The following is a 20,064-nucleotide window of genomic DNA, read 5'->3' as shown; positions in this document are numbered from 1 at the left end:
AATAATGATTCCTGAGGGTATAGAAAGGGGGGCCAGAAGGAGGACAGCGGGAACTGACAGCAATGATGACTGTATAACCCCACTCGAGGGGAATGAATAACAGAATTGTAGGTGAATGGATATATTAAATGGTGTAAGATACAGCAAATAGTAATAATAATATATAATATAATAAGGGTTTGGGGGTAGAGTGGGAGAGGGAAGGCATAAAGAGGAGTTGATATTAAAGAGTTTAAGAAAAAAGAAAATGTTTTGAAACTGATGATGGCACAAATGCACAACTGTGCTCGATCTATTTGAATTATGAATTGTTATGATATCTGTAAGAGCTCCCAATAAAAAGATTTTTAAATAGCTAACATTATAAACTTTTGCTATATATAATTTGCAACAATACATCTGTTTAATGCTAATGTAAATTCTAGATGTTGAGATTTCAGGAAGTTTATCCTGAAGGCTCAGTTTGAGAACAAAAAGCCTTTTCTGGGAAAACAAACCTATGAAAATAAAAATAGAAACAGATGGCGTGATTGTTTTCTTTTAATCACAATTTCTTTCACTAATTAATGCTATATTTTTTGTATTTGCTTTTTGAAAATAATCGTAAGGGAGATTATTAAGTGTAGCTAAAGAACACTGGATGTAAGAGTCAGGAAACCTAAATTCTAATCCTAGCTTGGTCACTAGCTTGTTGTGTAACCTGGCCCACGTCCCATCATATTTCTGGGGTCTGGTTTTCCCATCAATATGAAAAGATTTTACAAGTTAATATTTCAGACTTCTTAAAGACCTATACTGCTATGATTCTAATTTTTTTCAACTGATGAACTAACAAATGTATTAATATATTATTGTAAATTATGACACTAGGTAAAATCTATCATAATCTAAGTGTTCATTGTCCATTGGTAATTAACGGGAGTTTTAGAGAGAATTTCACATGCCAGTGACGTGAAATTGTTTTTATAGGTACATCCCTCTCATTGAAAGGAGCTGTGCTGGCATTCTCCTGCATGGACCGAACTGGTGGATTAATGCAGCCTCCCTATGAAGTTTGGAAGGATCCAAACAACACAGATGAAGCGGAAAAGTCTTTAAGAAGAAAACTGGTCATGAACTCTCCCTCCCTATCCCAAGAAACAGGAGATCATCAATATACAATAATCTGCTCAGAAAAACAAGCCAAAGTCTTCGCACTGCCTTCTCAGACTTGCCATTATGTTCATAACATCACCGAGACATCTTTTATACTGCAAGCAGATGTGGTGGTCATGTGCAGCGGTGTCTGCTTAGCATGCTTTTGCGCCAATGGGCATATCATGATCATGAGGTACTTTCCTTCTTTATAAAAAGCTGGTCATTGAAACCGTGCAAGGTAGAGTTCTGGAAAAACCTGTTGCTGTTATCAAGCAGCAGCCCAAAATCGTTGTTTCATTGGGTTTGTGAATGTTTCATTATTCCACAATTTCAGAAGAGTTAAGAGGTGGGTTGGGGCAAGAGCTGGTGAAAAGTGCTTGGCAGTGGAAATGAAATGTATCTATTTTAATCGGCATCAAGGAATCTAAAGAGAGTGTTTTCCAATCATTTATGCATTCATTCACCAGACATTTCTGTTATTTACGATATGCTAGGCAGGGCACTGGAAATATAAGGCTACAAGGAGAAGAAAGTAGCTGTTACTATTCCCGGTTTTTAAGGAGCCCTGGTGACACAGTAGTTGAAGCAGTGGGCTGCTAATCCAAAGTTCTGCAGTTTAAGCCCATAAGCCACTTCGTGAGAGAAAGTTAAGGCAGTCTGCTTCCCGCTTAAAGAGTTACAGCCTCAGAAACCCTTTAGAGCCATTCTATTCTGTTTTAGGGGGTCCTAAGGATTCAGAATTCATACAATAGCAATGAATTTGCTTTGGTTTGGGTTGATTACTATGTTTTATAGTTCACACAAGAATCATACATATAGAATTTCATTTGATCCTTAAAGCTTCTCTAACAGAGGAAAACAAAAATATTATTATATTCCTAATTTTACATAAGGTGCACCAAAAAACCCCAGAATTAAAATTTTTTTTCAAAGTTATGTATTTAAATATTTTTACAAAACCTTATTACTTTCAAAGTACCCTCCATTACATTTGTCCAGTCTGTGATTCTATTCTTGGAAACATTTTTTAAGCTTTTAATTTTATTTATTTATTTATCATTTTATTGGGGGCTCATACAACTCTTATCATAATCCATACATACATCAATTGTGTAAAGCACATGTGTACATTCGTTACCCTCATCATTCTCAAAACATTTGCTCTCCACTTAAGCCCTTGGCATCTGCTCCTCATTTTCCCCCCTCCCTCCCCACTCCCCTTGGAAACATTTTTCAAACTCATCTATTTGGAGGGATGACAGCACTCCCTCATTTTTAAAATCATTTTATTGGGGTTAATACAACTCTTATCACAATGCATACATACATCAATTGAGTAAAGCATCCTTATACATTCGTTGCCCTCGTGATTCTCAAAATTCGCTTTCCACTTGGGTTCCTGGAATCAGCTCATTTTCATTTTCCTCTCCTCCTCTCTCCCAACTCCCCCTCACTCTTGAACCCGTAATAATCTATAAATTATTATTTTATCTTATCTTACACTGCCCGGTGTCTCCCCTCACCCACCTTCCTGTTGCCCATCCCCCAGAGAGGAGGTCATATGTAGATTCTTGTGATTGGTTCCCCCTTTCTACCCAAATTTCCCTCCAGGTGTTGTCACTCTCATCTTTGGTCCTGAGGGGTTCATCTGTCCTAGATCCCCTGTCTTTCCAGATCCCAACTGCACCGCTGTGCATCCTCTGGTCCAACCAGGTTTGCAAGGCAGAATTGGGATCATGGTAGTTGGGGGGAGGAAGTGTTCAAGAACTAGAGGAAGGTTGTGAGTCTCATTATTGCTACACTGAACCCTGAGTGACTCATCTCCTCCCCACTACTCCTCAGCAAGGGATGTCCAGTTGTCCACAGATGGGCATTGGGTCCCCATCATGCACTCCCCTCGTTCACGATGATATGATTCTTTTTCCCCTCCTTTGTTGCTTGAAACCTGGTCCCTTCGGCCCTTCATGGTTACACATGTTGGTATGCTGTTTCCATGTGAGCTTTGATGCTTCTGGACCAGATGGCCGCTTGTTTACTTTCAGGCCTTTAAGTCCCCAGACGCTATATCTCTCAATAGCCGGGCTCCATCAGCCTTCTTCACCACACTTAATTGTGCACACATTCTTCTTCAGCGTTTATGTGGGGAAGGTGATCACACAATGATGGTTTTTGTTCTTTGGTGTGTGTTAACTGATCCCTTCAACACCTTGTGTTCACACAGGCTTGTGTGCTTTTTCTCTGTGGGCTTTGTTGTTTCTGAGCTTGATGGCCGCCTGTTTGCCTTCAAGCCTTTAAGACCCCAGATGCTATATCTTTTTGATAGCTGGGTACCATCAGCTTTCTTCACCATATTTGCATATGCACACGTCTGTCTTCAGAGATCTTGTCGGGAAGGTGGGTATCATGGAATGACCGTTTAGCTGATCAAGGTGCTATTGTATTGAGGGAGTGCACGTGAGGAGGCCCAATGTCCACCTGCTACCCTACTACTGAACCTATAAGTATATGCACATAGGTCTATTTCTCCCATAATCATAAATATATTTACATATGTACATGTCTATATTTAGGCTTCTATGTATGCCCTTTACCTCCTACTCCTTTCTTCTATTTCCTTATGCTTCCCTCCTGTCCCACTATCATGTTTGGCCTTCATTCTGGTTTCAGTAATTCCTCCCTTGGTCACTCCCTACCAGTCCTCCCATCCCCTCCCTCCACTGGTTTTGAACCACTCGTTGTTCCCTTGTCCCTGGGTTGGCCAACACCTCCTCCCTTCCCCTACCTCCCACACTCTCATGTCCCTCTGGGAACGTTGGTTCCGTTATTTTCTTATCACATTGTTTGTCCAGCATATCTTATCTAGATGGACCTGCAGATATAGTAATATGTACATTAAAAATGCGGATGGCTTTGACAGAACCAAAGTGGCACATAAGAACATGGCATCGACAGCAACACCGACACGCTAAGAAACAAAAAAGCCACTGAAATACAAAATTTAAAAGAAGAGGAAAAAAAAGAAAAAAACAAAAGGACAGCAAAAAGAAAACAAAAAAACTGTTAGTAGTTCGAGGTCTGTTTGTTGACTTTTAGGAATGTTTTCCGGATGAGTCTGATGGGGTGCTATGTCCTAGCCCCAAAGTCCATCCTTTATACTCCCTCGGGACCTCCTTGCTCTGCTTTCCCCAATGCTCCATTTCAAGCCCCCATTGTTTTGCCTCAGTGTGGTGGGGTCAGCTCAGTTGCACATCCCTCACTGTGTCTCAGGTGCTGTCCCATGTAGGGCCATGGGTCAGTGCAGGATGTCGCATCTCGCCGTGGGGCCGGCTATATGGTCCTCTCTGTACATTGGGCCCTTCAAGCCAGGCTATTTTCCTCTGAGCTTGGTGGGCCCAGGTGTGCTCCGCTCCGTTCTTCCTCCTTCCTTTGCTTCAGCTTCCTTCTGGGTGTGGTGTGCTAGGTCAGTTCCTTTCCCACACCAGACAATCTATTTTCATTATCTGTGGTACTCCCTTCAATGATGGGGGGTCAGGCTAATTCTGGTTGGGGCCGGTGTATGTTCCAGTCTCTGTATATTCTTCCACGCTTTATGTTGCCCTCCTGGTTTGGCGTGTCATGGTGGGGTCCGTATGCATGTTCCAGTTCTGTGGGGACACAACCAATACTCTCCCTGGGTGGGTTAGCGCCCTGTTCCCCCCATGCCATCCACTCAGTTTCTCCCCACCCGGCATAGATAGCTGGAGGGAGGGCAGGCCACACCTAGGAAGGTACATGAGAGCCCAGCATAAAGAAGGGGAGGTGGGGCAGGGGGAGGGAGAAGCGGGGTGGGGAGAAAACCCCCTCATTTTTATCTCACCTCTTCTACATCATCAAAGCACTATGCATTCATGTCCCTCTTCATCCACAGAAACAAAAAGAAGTAGTGCAGAGAGAGTCAGGTGAGTCAAGTGCATGAGGTAAGGAGGCATGCGGTTTTTTGCCCAAAACTGGTGCAGTGAGACGGCTGTGTGAGCAGGTGCATTATCATGGTGGCAAAACCCGTCCCCTGTCTGCCACAAATCAGGCCTTTTTTGTCACACACTGTTACACAATCTTTTCAGAACCTCTAAATAGAAAGCTTGATTAAGTCTGGCCTGTTGAAACAAACTCCAAATGCACTACAAGTTGACATTTTTGGCCATTCTAGAAATTGATGGATGTCCCGAACAAGATTTGTCTCAATCAATATTTCACCTTTTTTGAAACAAGAAAGCCACTCGTACGCTTGAGTTTTTAACATAGCACTGTTCAACATCATAACAGCTTCTGTGACATTTTTCCTGAGCAGGAAACAATATTTCACAGCAAAACACTGTTCACGTAAATCAGCCATCACACAAAAATGAGGCTTGAGTGAAACTACTTTTATGAAAAAAATTCACTGTGACAAGAAAGAATCTTCCCAGGTGGCACCACTGGGTACACTAACTCAGAGCGAGTGGCTCGATGCTCACCTAGAGTAAAAACCGTGTACTTCTAAGCTCTGCTCAGCCCAGTACAATTCTTATGTTTTTTGGGCACTCTTGTATATGCTAATAAGATATAGTTAAGTAATTTGCTTGTGTTCAAAAGTCTATGAAAAAGTGGGACCAACCCTGAACAGAATACTGCCATTGATTTGGTGCCTACCCACAGCAACCCTTAGGACAGAGCAGAACTGCCCCCGTGTGTTTCCGAGACTGTACCTCTTAACAGGAGTAGAAAGCCCATGTTTTCCCAAGTGAACAGTGGCTTTGAACTGCTCACCTTGCAGACTGCAATCCAGCGCATAACCACTATAGCTCCTACAATCAAGTTAGAGGCTTTAATAATAAAGTATTTGTTGAGAGATTTCATTCTGTGAGTGAAATAAAATACATTTGATGAAACATTAAATTTATAACTAATGATTTTATGAATTCAGCAAACACTTGTTAAATACCCACTCTGTAGAAGTCACTGTCACTCTCTTTAACACCTTACATCAGTCCAGAAGTAACTGAGACAGCTAAGCCAAATAGTAGACCTGTAAGTTATTAGTAAGCTCTGGATCTAACCCTCAAGAAGCTTATTGTGGGAAGCAAGACAGACACACAAGTAATTACAACACAAAGAAAACATGAATTACAATTGAGAAGATGTGAAAGTGAATTGAATGTCATGGAAGAGTTAGTTGAACATATATTATAAAAGAGAGTTGTGGAGAGGAAGGCAAACTAAATGGTAGATTAGAGCAAATTGCTGAGCGATTTGAATGGAAGACCAATGAGTTTGACATTAACTGGAATGGCTTTTTTGGTGTGTGTGTGTGTGTGTGTGTGTGTGTGTGTGTGTGTGTGTTTAAGTACATGATGAACCTGCTCTAAGGTATGTCTTAGGAAGCATGCATGGAAAGAGAACTTGAGATGGGCTTTTACACTGAAGTAGCAGCTATATAGCAGGCAAGGAGGGAACATGTATGAGGTATAGTAGAGGGAAATTTGCTGAATGTAACAGCGGTTGTTTATGAAAGGCGATGGATTTAATTAAACCTCAGTTAGATGAGGACATTTAGGCTTTAAAATGTGTTTTAACTTGGCTAACAGCAATTCTTTTCATAGAATTAATACCAAAAATATTTGGAAAGACTAACAATGATAAGTTTGAGACTAAATACTGGGGATTTAAGTGCTTATAAGCATGTGAAATTTTGAAAAGGCATTCACAGTTGAACATTGAATTTAAAAGATCAAAGGAGGTCAGATTTATTTGAATTATGGTGCTGGTAAAGTATATGGAAAGTACATGGACTGCCAAAAGAACAAACAAAACTGTCTGGAAGAGATACTCCTTAGAAGCAAGGTTGGTGCGGCTTCTGCTCATATACTTGGATGTGTAGGGACCAGTCTCGAGTGCTGGAGAAGTACATCAGGTTTGTTAAAGTAGAGGGTCAGCAAAAAGAGGATCGACACAGGGACTGCTGCAATGAGCTCAAACATAAGAACGATTGTGAGGATGGCACAGGGTCAGGCAGTGTTGCATCCTGTGGTAGGTTACTAGGACTCAGAACCCATTTGACAGCACCTAACAACATGAGCAAAACTAGGCAGTATTTTGTCCTGTGGCATATCAGGTTGCTCTGAGTCAGAACCAACTCCCAGCACCTAATAACAACATAACAGTAAGGCATTGGAATCCCCGGGTGGTGCAAGCAGATAATATGCCTGGATGCTAATGGAAAGGTTGGATATTCCATTTCACCCAGGTGGTCATAATTAGAAAATCAACCATTGACAAACCTACAGAGCACGTTTCTGTTCTGACACATGGGATTGTCGTGAGTCAGAATCACAGTGACTGGTTTTTAATAAGTCATCCAACAGAAATTTAAGAAGCAAAGATCTGAATCATAAAAACATTAGCAGAAGATCCAAATTTGGAAGTGGCATGTGTCAATGAATTAGTGAAAGTTATGGTGGTGATGAGAGAAATGTGGAGATTTCTACTCCCTTACAGAGTCTCAGAAACTCACAGGGGCAGTTCTACCCTGTCCTAGAGGATTGCTATGAGTCATCTCATTGACTTGATGACAAATTTGGTTTGGGTTAGATGGCAGTGAATGAGGTCATCAAAGAATTAGATTGATCTGAGGACAGAAACTGATTACCTCTACATTTATGTGAGTGGAAGAAAGAAGAGAATTGAGGAAAGAGGTTGAAAAGAAGTCATCAGAAAACTGGCAAATGGACCAGAATAGTATAGCTTGGTGAAGTACAAATGAGACTATTGCCTTGACACCAAATCCTGTGTATGTCAGAGTAAAATTATACTCCATAGGATCTTAAGGGGTTGTTTTTTCAGAAAGATAACAAGGTTTTTCTTCCAAGGTGTTCTGAATTTGAACTTCAAGCCTTTTGGTTAGTGGGTGTACTATCTAGGAATTCCAATGTGGAAACAAGAATATTAAAAAGATAGAACTCATCAAGGAGTCGTTAAATAAAAGTATAAAAGAGAAGTCAAAGAATGTTAGTACAAGAAAAACACTAAATCTGGCAACTAATAGACTCTTTAATATTCCTTTTTTATTCGTTTATTATTCCTTTTCTTTGGGCAATGGTTACTGCCCTTGCCCCCACTTTTTTCCCCTTTTTGTTATTTGTTTCTGTTTGTTCAAGTTATAAGGTTGAGATATTGATTTTGTTCCTTTTCCTCTTTGATGTGTGTGCGCATTGCTATACATTGACCTCCGAGTACTGCTTTTGAGAATTCCAAAAGTTTTGGCATAGTACCTTTAACTTTCACTTGATTCGATGATTTTTTAAATTTTTATTTATTACCCATTGGTATTTAAGGAAGATGTTTATTTTCCATGTGTTTGGGTTTTTTCCTTGTTCTTCCCATTGTTCTAGTTTTATAGCATTGTGCTCAGAGATTGTGCTTTGTACTATCTTTTTTTTTTTTAATGTTATTGAGGCTTGCTTTGTGGCCAAAGATACGGTCCAGTCTGGGGAATGATTCATGTGCATAGCAGACAAATGTGTTGTGCTGCTGTTGAGCGGAGTGTTCTATGCATGAGGTCAAGTTGGTCACCTGTGATAATTTAAGTGTCCAGTATCTTTGTTGAGTTTCTTTCTAGTTGTTCCGTTTTTAATCAAAAATGGTGTGTTTGATCTCCTACTATCATTGTCAAATTGTCTGTTTCTCTTCACACTGCTGTTAGAATCTGTTTTATTAACTTTGGAGTTCTGTTTTTGGGTTTGTAAGTGATTATTATGATTATGTCTTCTTGGTGAATTAACCGTTTCATCTTTATCAGAGATAAATATTGTCACTCCTGCCAAAAGAGTGATTTTTAATAAAAAACGTCTTTAATTAAATGACATAATTTCTTTGTAAAAATGTCCCTGTGCAGAGAATTTTAAAAATCTCTCTCTACTTTAAGAACAATTGCTCCTTGTGGTTGTTGTTCATGAAAATCCTCCCTGCCATCCAGAAGATGTCCGCTTATGGAGACCCTGTAGGACAGGTAGAACTGCCCCTGTGGGTTTCTGAGACTGCAACTCTTTATAGGAATAGAAAGTCTCATCTTTCTCCCTCACAGAGGCTGGTGATTTCAAACTGCTGACCTTGCAGTTATCAGCCCAACACATAACCACTAGGGTACAGGGGGCCATGTTAGACCTCTTTCAGTTACACAAGGAAGAAAGATCATCCATCTCCCCCACTAACCCAACGCTGAGTGCCACAAAGCAGAGGACGTGCCTCCACTTTCCATCCTTCTTTTACCTTCTTCAGACTTCAGCTGTTCCTCCCATGGCACTCTGTTTCTCTGCAATGCTCACACAGAACTCAGATCATACTCGTGATGAAAGGATTTTAGTAAAGAAATGAACATGTCACCACAAGCCAGGAGGGAAAACATTAAGGATATAGTCTTTGGTTCACAACACTTCTCTTCAGTTAGCACCCAGCTCTTTTTGGTTCTCAGCCTTTCAACCACGTGCTTCCATGGCCACCTCTTGTGTGGGCAAGGAAGACGGCTCTGCTTCACAGTCTCATAGTCTCTACAGCGATTCTCTGTTCTGTTTCCTGGTCTCCTTGCCTTGGCCTCTTGTCTCATCTTGGCATGGTGTCTGCTGCCTCTGATACTTCAGACAGGGATTTCAAATGTGTTCCACTGGGGGCTCTTTTTCCTTGTTGGTCCCATAAATTCCCTCTGGTCCTATTTCTGAATGGCTCATTCTTATAGGCAGCCAAGTGACAACTAAAGCTAACCGTCTAATAGTAGGAATTGGTCCATTTTTACACTGTACTTGCATGACCCCACCCAATCATTTGGTGGGAGCTACAGAGGCAAGGATAGAAGAGCCATATAAAAAAATTTTCACTTCACCACAGGTATCATCGAGTCAATTCTGACTCATAACCACCCCATATGACAGAGTAGGACTACTCCATCGGGTTTACTTGGCTGTAATCTTTAGGGAAGCAGATCACCAGGTATTTCTGCAGCAGAACTGCTTGTTGTGTTGGGATTGCCACTCTCCCTAGAGCTTAGCAATGGACTTGTTTTTTTCCTTCTATGCCTGAATTTGATTACACCTTTTTATTGTTGTGTTTTCTTTTCTTGGCTTAGATTGCTTTTTCTGAACAAAGTCCACCAGAGTTTCTTTGATTTGCATCTCCTAGGTGCCGCGTGATCGTGAGCATTTCTTCATTTGTTTGTTGGCCATTTGGATGTCTTCTTTGCTAAATTGTCCATCCATGCCCCTGCCCACTACCTTTTTTTTTAACAGTTTTATTGGCACTTCATTCATATATCACATAATTCATTAGTTCAATTATATCCAGAAGAGTTGTATAATCTTTACCACAATCAATTTTAGAACATTTTCTTTTCCCTCCCTTGCCCACTTAGATTTTTCATCTTTTCCTTATTGAAGTATTGCCATTTTCTATAATGTTACAGATTAGTCCCTTTGCCAAGGATTCCCCCTTCCCTCCCCCCACTCCTTGGGTTCTCTTTTTACGCCTTTGATGAAGTTCTTTGATGAACATAAGTGTCTCATTTTTAGTAGGTCCCAGTCATCTATTTTGTCTTCTACTGTGTGTGCTTCCTTTGTTATCTTGTACTGGTTCTGCAACAGGGTCCTTAAGTTACTCACTATTTTCTCTTTGATGATCTTTGTACCTGTGGGATTTCAGTCTTTGATCTCTCTGCATTTGTTTTTTGTACATGAGCTAGGGGTCTTTTCATTATTCTAGGGATGGGGACCCAATTTTGACAGCATCATTTGTTGAAGAGACGGGGCTCTATCCCATTTAATGTTTTGGGCCCTTTATCGAAGATTAATTGTCATGCCTTCAGTGCAGGTGCACTGGGTTATAGGGAATTTCCGTTTCCGGAGTGTAGAGGGAGTAAAAGAATGAGGAACATGGTGAAGTGAGCTCACCCAGGCTGTCAGTGCATAGGCTTTTCTGACTCAGGAGAGCAAATATGCAGGCAGCCTCTTTCCACTGGTGGTGTTTCTGCCACCACCAAGCACTAGAAGCAGACTGTAGGAGCCTGTGAAGTCCCTGAGGTTGCCAACCACTGAATTTAATGCTTCAAGAGCATTTTCTAAATATCTATATTGTGTGTGAATATGTGGAACACTAGCTTATTACCACTAAGCCTCCAAAGGGATAAAAAGAAATAGTCATAAAACAGTCATTTTTCAAAAATATAACTCTTTTCTACACAGAGGAATTAAAGGCTTCTAACAACGTAAGTTTGCGATGTGGATTTTCTCTTTCCATTCACAGCCTCCCTAGTCTTCGCCCAATGCTGGATGTTAATTATTTACCACTGACAGACATGAGGATAGCACGGACATTTTGTTTCACCAATGAAGGCCAGGCATTATACCTTGTCTCTCCTACTGAAATCCAGCGGTTAACATATAGCCAAGAAATGTGTGATAATCTACAGGTAGGTCATCAATATTTATGGAAAAAGCATTGTAACTGGTTCTAAAAAGAGAGTGGATGAGAGGATGTCTGACAACTATTATTGGTGAAAGCAATAATGCCTTTCCTGGAATGTTTTGAATATATGTTCTTCATTATAACCTTGGCAAACTTCTAGTGTAATACCAGGTATGCAGGAAACAGATTTTTAAAAGAGGAGAGATTATAAAAAGCACTCACGGAGTACTTAAACCTTTTGTCTATTTTACTGATGCTGCTTTTTTTCCCACAGAGAATCTTGTAAAAGTTATAAATTCTTAGTAAAATTTTTCATACAGTATGGGAATACATGGATTTTTTAAGGGCCCCACAAAATAATATATGCCCTGTGAGTTACAATGTGACATGTGTCATAGGAGTAAACAAAGTCTGGAATCAGGATAAGTATACAAGCTTTTGTAAGCTGAGGAAAACAAGAATAGCCATAATATTTTATAAGCTCTGAGCTCTTTGAGTTGCATTTTGGCCATTCATTTACATGACTCTGGAAGTGTAATTTAATCTACCTGTGTTCTCCACATTGGAGCATAGCTGTGAGAATTACACGAGAATTCATAGAAAGAACAGTGTCTAGGGCATTATGAGATTTTTATAAATGTTATTTACTATTAGTCAACAAGTATTTATTGTGTGTTTGTTTTTATATTCCTGGTACATGGACAAACTCTAAGAACACACTCCCAGCCCCTCCTGTTACTGTGGAGGGCATGGTACTCTGTAGGAAATGACACTTAGGGCTGTGTTGTGCTCAGTAGACAAATAAGGGGGGCCCCAGATGCTGAAGGGATTGGACAAAGAAGAAGTTGGGCAAAGATGATTTCTGCAGGATAATAAGTATGAGTCACTCTAGTGTTTGGAGGACTGGAGATGGACAAAGTACGGATAATTTCAACTAAAGCAGAGGCCAACGAAAAACCCCGGGTTCAGGAAGACAAGAACATTCAGGCAGAGTCGGTCATGTGAAAAGAGTAAGGGAATAGTGCTCTTAGTTCCTTATAGAATCTGGTATTTATCCTAAGGCCATTAGGAGTCTTTAAAAAGTTTTAGCAGATTTATTTACAGAAACAAATCTCCTGGCTCTAGTATGGTAGTTGGTTTTGAGGAAGTAAAGCTGATGGGAGAAAGAACAAATAAAAAGATTTTTTAAATAATTTAGGTAAAAAATAAAAGTGGCTTGACGTAGAGAAAGGGAGTGTGATGGCACTGTGGGTTATACATTCAACTGCTAACTTCCAGGTTGACAGTTCAAACCCACTAGCTGCTCCACAGGAGAAAGAAGAGACTATCTTCTCCCATAAAGACTTACAGCTAAGGAGCACTCCTACAGGGTCACTATACAGACTAGAGAGCAGTGGGTTTAGTTGGTTTGAAATGGGAAATAAGCACTGATTCTGTAGTGGTTAAAGTTCTCAGCTGCCAACCAAAGACCAATAGTTCAAACCCACAATTGCTTCACAAGAGAAAGAGATGGCAGTCTGTTTTAGCCTGGGAGACACTATGAAGGATCACAGCTTGGGAGACACTGTGAAGCAGAGCTACTCTATCCTTCCAAGGTCACGCTGAGTCAGAATCAGCATTGGGTATGAAGCAAGCACTGAGAACGGAGGAAAGGTAGCAAATTCAATAGCTCTAAAAGAAGTGCAGTCATTTGGACTTGGAGGTGATACGAAGTAGAGGTGAGGGAAAGGAAGAAGTCCACAATTACTCCTCCGTTTCTGACTTGAGGAGCTAAGTGCATAGTGGTGTTGTTTCCAAGGTTAAGGCACTCGGGAAGAGCACACGTCTAGTGAACAGAGATGAAGGAAGGCTGAGGTCCTTCTGCAAGTTTGTAGACAAGCTGATACTGGATTAGAGATCTCATGCTTCTGGATAGTAATTCTCTCTCCCATATATTCGTCCATTCCAATGGTTCTCAACCTTGGTCTACTTCAGAAAGACCTGGAAATACAGCTGAAAACCCAGGTACTCAAAGCACACCCGGCTGGATCTGTTTTGGTGTGTGTGTGTGATGCAGTCTGAGCATGTGCATTTTTAATACACTCATGCTCAAATACATCAAATCTTGAAAATAATGGCATGGCCCACCATGCAATAACTGCCTCTATCGAATTATTTAAATTGCTTTGAACTGTTTCATAATTTTGCACTTGGTGGAAAAATGGATCCAACCTTCCTCCTCTTACCATCAAGGGAATCCTGTGTCATAAGTAGTACCTGTTTGCCTCAGGGAAGGAACCCAGATAAACAATGGGAAAAGGGTCAGAAACCGGTAATCATTGAACAGAGGTAGAATTTAATGGTAGGAGAGATACATTAACTTTTCCTGTTTTAGAATCGTGAAGAATCTAGGATGTTAGTTACTTGAGAAGGGAAGTAAAAGGAGGAGGAGAAAACTGCCAGGGACAGAACTGGGAGCTATGCCCAGCTGCTTAGGGCACTCCACGGCCTAGGTTCCCAGATGGGGCAGATCACTGGAATCACCTGGGCATCTGGCAAAACTGCAGATTCCTAGGCTTGACTTGCATCCTAAATAATCAGACTCTCTAAGAGGAGGAACCAAGGGACCTATTGATTCACCAGATTCCCAGGTGACTCCAATGATCAGCCAACTTTGGGAACCTAGGCACTATGGGAAACACCTGGCCATTTGATATCTCTTTATCTAATCATGTTTGTGTTCTGCTTTCAATTTGGCACAGGACATGCTAGGAGATTTGTTTACTCCCATTGAGACACCAGAAGCGCAGAACAGAGGCTTTCTCAAGGGACTGTTTGGTGGAAGTGGGCAAACCTTTGACAGAGAAGAGCTCTGTGAGTAAACTCCTAAATGTCAACCTCTATCACAAGACTGAAGGTGTGTGTGTGTGTGCATGTGTGTGTGTGTGTGTTGTATAACTTAATTGTGGGGGACCAGCCTCCAAAACTGAATGGGTCCTAAAGGGCAGTTGTATAATTGAAGGGAAAGTTCAAGAGACAAAGCATGTACCTCTTCCATGGAGACCGGCACCAGAGAGAGAGCTGATGTGTTCTCTGACAGGCTTATATAATCTTGGGATAACAAGCCCCAGTAAGCATATATGTAACAGGAAGGGAAGGGACTAGAGGCATACAAGTAACCAGAAAGGAACACAGAAACATGAAGGAAGGCACATATGTAACAGGATGGGCAGGTCCTAGAGTTTAAGATGGCAGCTTAACTTTGGCTGTCCCTGAGCTGACTTGACCTTACGTGTCCCTGGACTCTTCTCCAGGGGAACCATCTATGATCCTTATCAGAAAGGAGTTGGCTGCACTAGGGTGGGGGAGGAGGACAATGCGGTCTGATTGCACTCTCCTGGTGGATGACCTTCAGGCAGATAACCCTCAGGTGTGTAGTAAGCAACCATGTGCTTGTAAGATTAGTAAGAAGCATCTTAAAATTGGCATTATTACAAGGGAACATTGTGGAGAATAACTTTTAGTTAGGAGAATGTTACTGGAATACATCTCCAACTCACGAATGTGAAGGCCTTCCTCCACCAGAGTCTGCCTCCCAGACTCCGAATTATGAGCATAATGAATTTGCCCACAAACACTCTCTTCCAAGATCTCGTTTCCCAGACTTACTATAAATATGTGACTGCAAAGTCTGGAGTAAATTCCCTTAGCTTTTATCTTAAAAGATTGTTCATCTGCTTTATTTTGCACCATGAAAATCATTCCTACTTACCAAAAGGAAATGAAACTGGTCACTTCATATTAGGAAATAGCCTAAGAAACATGGAACATAACCATATCAATAAAAAAGTAGATCATACTATAATAGAAAGGTGCTAATATTCAATAGTCAAAGGGAAAAAAGAAATTTTGAATCTGCTTGCCTTTAACCATTGCTAGTAAACAGATTATTTATTCAGATTGCAAGGTTTATTCGCATTCAAGAATAAATCACTAAAATTTCATCCGTGTGATGCTCACAAACAATAATGGAAAGTAATATTAAGATATTAGAGAAGCTCGGATGTCCAGGAGGCTGGACTCAGAGGGCCGCTCCTAACCTGGGAAGGGCATCTAGGCAGGGGTCCAGCAGGCCATCTGTACCCCAGAGGTGGTTAGATTACAGCCGAGCCCCTGCCACTGGTGTCCAGCCCAGGAACAGGGTCCGAGTGGAAGCAGCATGGGGTAGTTGGTGAGCTTGGACGTAGGACCGTGCATGTGCTAAGGGTTGGGTGGGGAGGAAGGTGACCAGAGTCTGACAGGAGTGGAGAGGGAGGAGGTGAAGACAGAGATCCAAAGAGTGGAGAGTGATCCTACAGAGGGGTAGTGTCTGACCAGAGTCCAAGGATGCCGATGAAAGGCACACACTCCATCTACATGGACCAAGTCCTTACATAAGAGAAAAAAAACTTTAAATAAATTATCAAGGGTTCTTGAGGGGGAGAGGGGGAGGGACAGGGGGAATGAGCTGATACCAAGAGCTCAATAGAAAGACAGTGTTTTGAGAATGATGATGGCAACATATGTACAAATGTGCTTGACACAAGGGACGTGTGTATGGATTGTGATAAAAGCTGTGAGAGCCCCCAATAAAATGATTAACAACAACAACAAAAGAGCGAGAGCGAGACAAAATCCATACATGATCTGTACTGTCCTTCCCTCTTATGTGTAGGCTGCAGGGACCCATTTCCTTGCAGAGAAGTGGGGTTGACCAGGTGCCATTTGTTGCCTACCGACAAGCAAGAGACAAAGGAAGTTCCTGTGTGCTCAGAACAGGGGGAAGGCTTGTCCTTTAGAACAGGAAGAGGGAAAGAGACCCAATCCCCAGCCTCGGAATCAGAGAATGTACTGGACCCAAGGTCTTTACTTATTCAACACTTTGGGGAAGTCTTACAGTCAGACCTTTTCCTCAACAGGCAGTAGTAGTTAGAGATGGAAGGGGCATTAAAAGTAATTTTTACCTAAAGAAATAATCACAACAGTAATATATATTTGATAAGAATTCACGAGGGTAAGAGGGTGGGTGAGGGAAGGGTTAAAAAAGAGGAGCTGATACCAAGGGCTCAAGTAGAAAGAAACTGTTTTGGAAGTGTTGATGGCAACATATGTACAAGTTTGGTTAATACAATTAATTGATGGATTGTCATAAGATTGTAAGAGCCCCCCCAATAAAATGATTAATACTAGTAAAAAGAAATAATCATGTGTTTATAAGCTATAGAGAATAAGCAAAATGGTAAAACAGAGACGAAGAAGGAGACCCAAGGGAGCATTCATGGGCCATGTCCCTGTGGCACCGAGCTATGTCTCCATGGTAACAGCAGGGTTGCTGACTCCAGATGCTTGAGGCTGCACCCAGGTGAAAGTGAAGAGGACTGGCTGAGAAGCTACGGGGCTTAATGGTCATTAAAAAAACAAACCAAAAAAACAACCACTAGAGAACATTTTCAGAGAGAAGAGAAAATCCTGTTTTCTACACTCCTCTACCACCATGCAGTCTCATAGATCAAAACTCCGTTTCTCTTGGACTTATAACTTAGGTGAAAGATCTTAGTGCTGCCTTCTAGAGAAGCGGTTTCCAACCTGTTGGTAACGATCCTTTTGGAGGTCGAATGACCCTTTCACAGGGGTTGCCCAATTCATAACAGTAGCAAAATGACAGTGATGAAGTAGCAATGGAAATAATGTTATGGTTGGGGTCACCACAACATGAGGAACTGTATTACAGGGTTGCAGCATGAGGAAATTTGGGAACCACTGCTCTGGAGTATCATTTGACCACATAAAAGAAAGAATATAAAAGAAGAGTGTTTGATACTTGCCAGAACATGGCTGAACCTTAAAAAAAAAATCCTAAGTGGAAGAATCCAGGCATAAAAAGCCATGTTATTTCATTTCAAAGAAATATCTAGAATAGGCAAATCCACCGAGACAGGAAGTAGATTGGTGTTTCCAGGAACTATAGGAAGTGGGGCCTGGGGAGTGACAGCTAATAATTATGGGGTTACTTCCTGGAGTGATAAAAATGTTCTAAAATCAGATCATGGTGATGTTTGACAACTCTGAATTCAGCAAAAACTACCAAACTGTATACTTCAGAAGATTAGGATGTACGGTCTGTGAATTATATCTCAATAAAACTAGAAAAAGCCAACATTCCCTCCTTAATGGTAGGTACATCTTGGAAATGCTCAGAACTTTCTGCTAATACAATAATTTAATATAAAGTTTTTTAGTTCCTTAAAATGAAATAAAACTGTACTTTGTAAGCAGAGAAATTTTAGTCTTTTATATAGTACATTTTTTAACATACATATGTTGTGCATCAAGCATATAGCTCATTATCTAGTATTACATAGAGAGAACTTTTTTTAAAAGAAAAAATAATAGAAAAACCAAGTTCAGCAAAGACTAATATTGAAATGAACAGAGAACAATTGGAATGAATATCTAAACATAAATTTAAGTAACAGATAAGAACTGAGATTGGAACGCACGCTGGTACAGGTTATCGATGCAGCCCTTAACTCACCTATTGTTTTGTTTTGTTTGATATAAGAAGTTGGGGCTTGAATGTCCCCACAGGCTCCTAAGAACAAATCCTGGCTGTTTGTTTCCAGAAGACCCATCTTAACAATTTACAAAGCAAAGCTCTAGTCTGCAACACAGGGGTCACCAGGAGTCAGAAACCACTCCACGGCTACAAGATTGCTTTGTTTTCTCACTTTGGATGGGGGTATACATACTGTGATAATATTATACCGTATTTTATGGAACCTCTAAGAAACAAAATAAATACAAAAGGCATACAGTATAAATCAAATAAAACCGAAATCACTGCCATCTAATCACTGAGACTGACAGCAACGCTGTGAGGAGAGGCTAGACCTGCCCCTTGAGCTCCGACGCTGTGACTGCAAACACCAGTGCCCGGTCTTTCAGCTGCTGAGCAGCCGACCTTAAGGATCTTCGCCCGTCATGTAAGCTCTGAGCCACCCGGCCCCTGTCATCCAGTGCATATGACAACCAGTATCTCCTGCAGTGTCTTCCTGGGTGTTTTTTCCTGAATAAGTGCTATCAACTTCAAATAGACACACAGGAGGTTTCAAAACGTTTGTGTGGAAATGAAATAGACAGATAATCTAATCTTTTTATAAACTTTGTGAACCCCCCTAGTGTAAATAGCAGCACCAACTGAGAATTTTAATGAGAATCATGACAGAAGAATTTACTAGAAATGCTTTATTTCGTGACAGGCGTGAATGATGATTTGAATTTCTGACAGAATGTTTTGAACTGCTGTTTTGAATTCTCAGTTGGGGAAGCGTCCGCAGGAAAGGCCTCCCGGAGCCTCGCGCAGCACATCCCTGGACCCGGCGGGATCGAAGGGGTGAAAGGCGCCGCCGGAGGGGTGATGGGAGAGCTGACGCGGGCCCGCATGGCCCTGGACGAGCGAGGACAGAGGCTAGGCGAGCTGGAAGAGAAAACTGCGGGCATGATGACCAGCGCAGAAGCGTTTTCCAAACATGCACATGAGGTAAGTCAGCTGAGTAGGTCCGGGCGCCTCCTCACGGCAGTCACTTGATTTAGAGTTTTATGTTCTCCTAAGAGCGCGTCCCCAGAGATGCCACGTGTAAAAGTCAGGATTGCCCTGGGTCTCATTGTAAGTATATTGGTTCCTCAGTATTTAGGAAACAAAGACTTTGGGTTTGTTTCTTTTTCAATAATGTAATAGGTTGAAACCTCTTTATCCTCAGGGATTGTTTAAATGAAAAATGTCTAGCGGTTCTGGGGCATTAGCTCTATATAGTTGCTGAGAAGGTATGAGGTAACTTCCCCAGAAAGTGTGAGGGGAGTGGAGGCTGGGAGCCACGCCCTCCAGTTGGTGTCAGTCGTTACAAGTCAATCATTTCCATTCCGGCTCCCAGCTCGCTTGGTTTTTGAATCAAGCTCTTATTTCAGAGAATAAAAGAAGCCATGCAATTGTATAAACTTGAAAGTAGTTAGCTATGCATAATGAGTTCAATATGGGCTTCTTCAGTTAGTACCTATAAAGATTTTTTTCAAAACATGATGCCATTTTTTTCTTTGCAGCTTATGCTCAAATACAAGGATAAGAAATGGTACCAATTCTAAACTGCTAAAGAAGTTGTGACTGCTTTGAGAAACCATTATTCAGGGAAACCAAATTTATTCCCAGCACCGCGACTCAACTGCTAGAAGCCAGTTCCTTCTACAAATGTTCCATTACAGACCATCCGGAGTTATCACAAGGGAGACTCATCAAAGGTGGCCCAAACCAAAGTCTGGAACCCAGGTTAACACTGCAAGACGAGGCAGGGTTTGCCTTTTCCTGGTGGAGTGGCGCTCCCTCCCGTCCTGGCATGCTGTTTGCTAAGGATTTACATTTAGGAGCGATGGGGAGTCCTGGTTTGAAAGAAA

The 20,064-nt window shown here is 41.4% G+C and overlaps 1 protein-coding gene across 2 annotated transcripts in view; it reads left to right on the top strand.

The window, feature by feature from the left end:
* Positions 1-19,758, top strand: part of STXBP5L (syntaxin binding protein 5L) — a 361,575-nt gene extending 341,817 nt beyond the window's left edge. For both annotated transcript variants that reach the window (XM_075555662.1, XM_075555661.1), the window contains 5 exons: positions 970-1,330; positions 11,440-11,605; positions 14,343-14,454; positions 18,939-19,159; positions 19,717-19,758. In XM_075555662.1, the coding sequence (XP_075411777.1) occupies positions 970-1,330; positions 11,440-11,605; positions 14,343-14,454; positions 18,939-19,159; positions 19,717-19,758 (902 nt within the window). The remainder of the gene's footprint in view (positions 1-969; positions 1,331-11,439; positions 11,606-14,342; positions 14,455-18,938; positions 19,160-19,716) is intronic.
* Positions 19,759-20,064: the final 306 nt, after the last annotated feature.

Source organism: Tenrec ecaudatus, chromosome 8 (assembly GCF_050624435.1).
Source record: "Tenrec ecaudatus isolate mTenEca1 chromosome 8, mTenEca1.hap1, whole genome shotgun sequence".
Taxonomy (NCBI): domain Eukaryota; kingdom Metazoa; phylum Chordata; class Mammalia; order Afrosoricida; family Tenrecidae; genus Tenrec; species Tenrec ecaudatus.
This window is presented reverse-complemented; position numbering and strand designations above follow the sequence as displayed.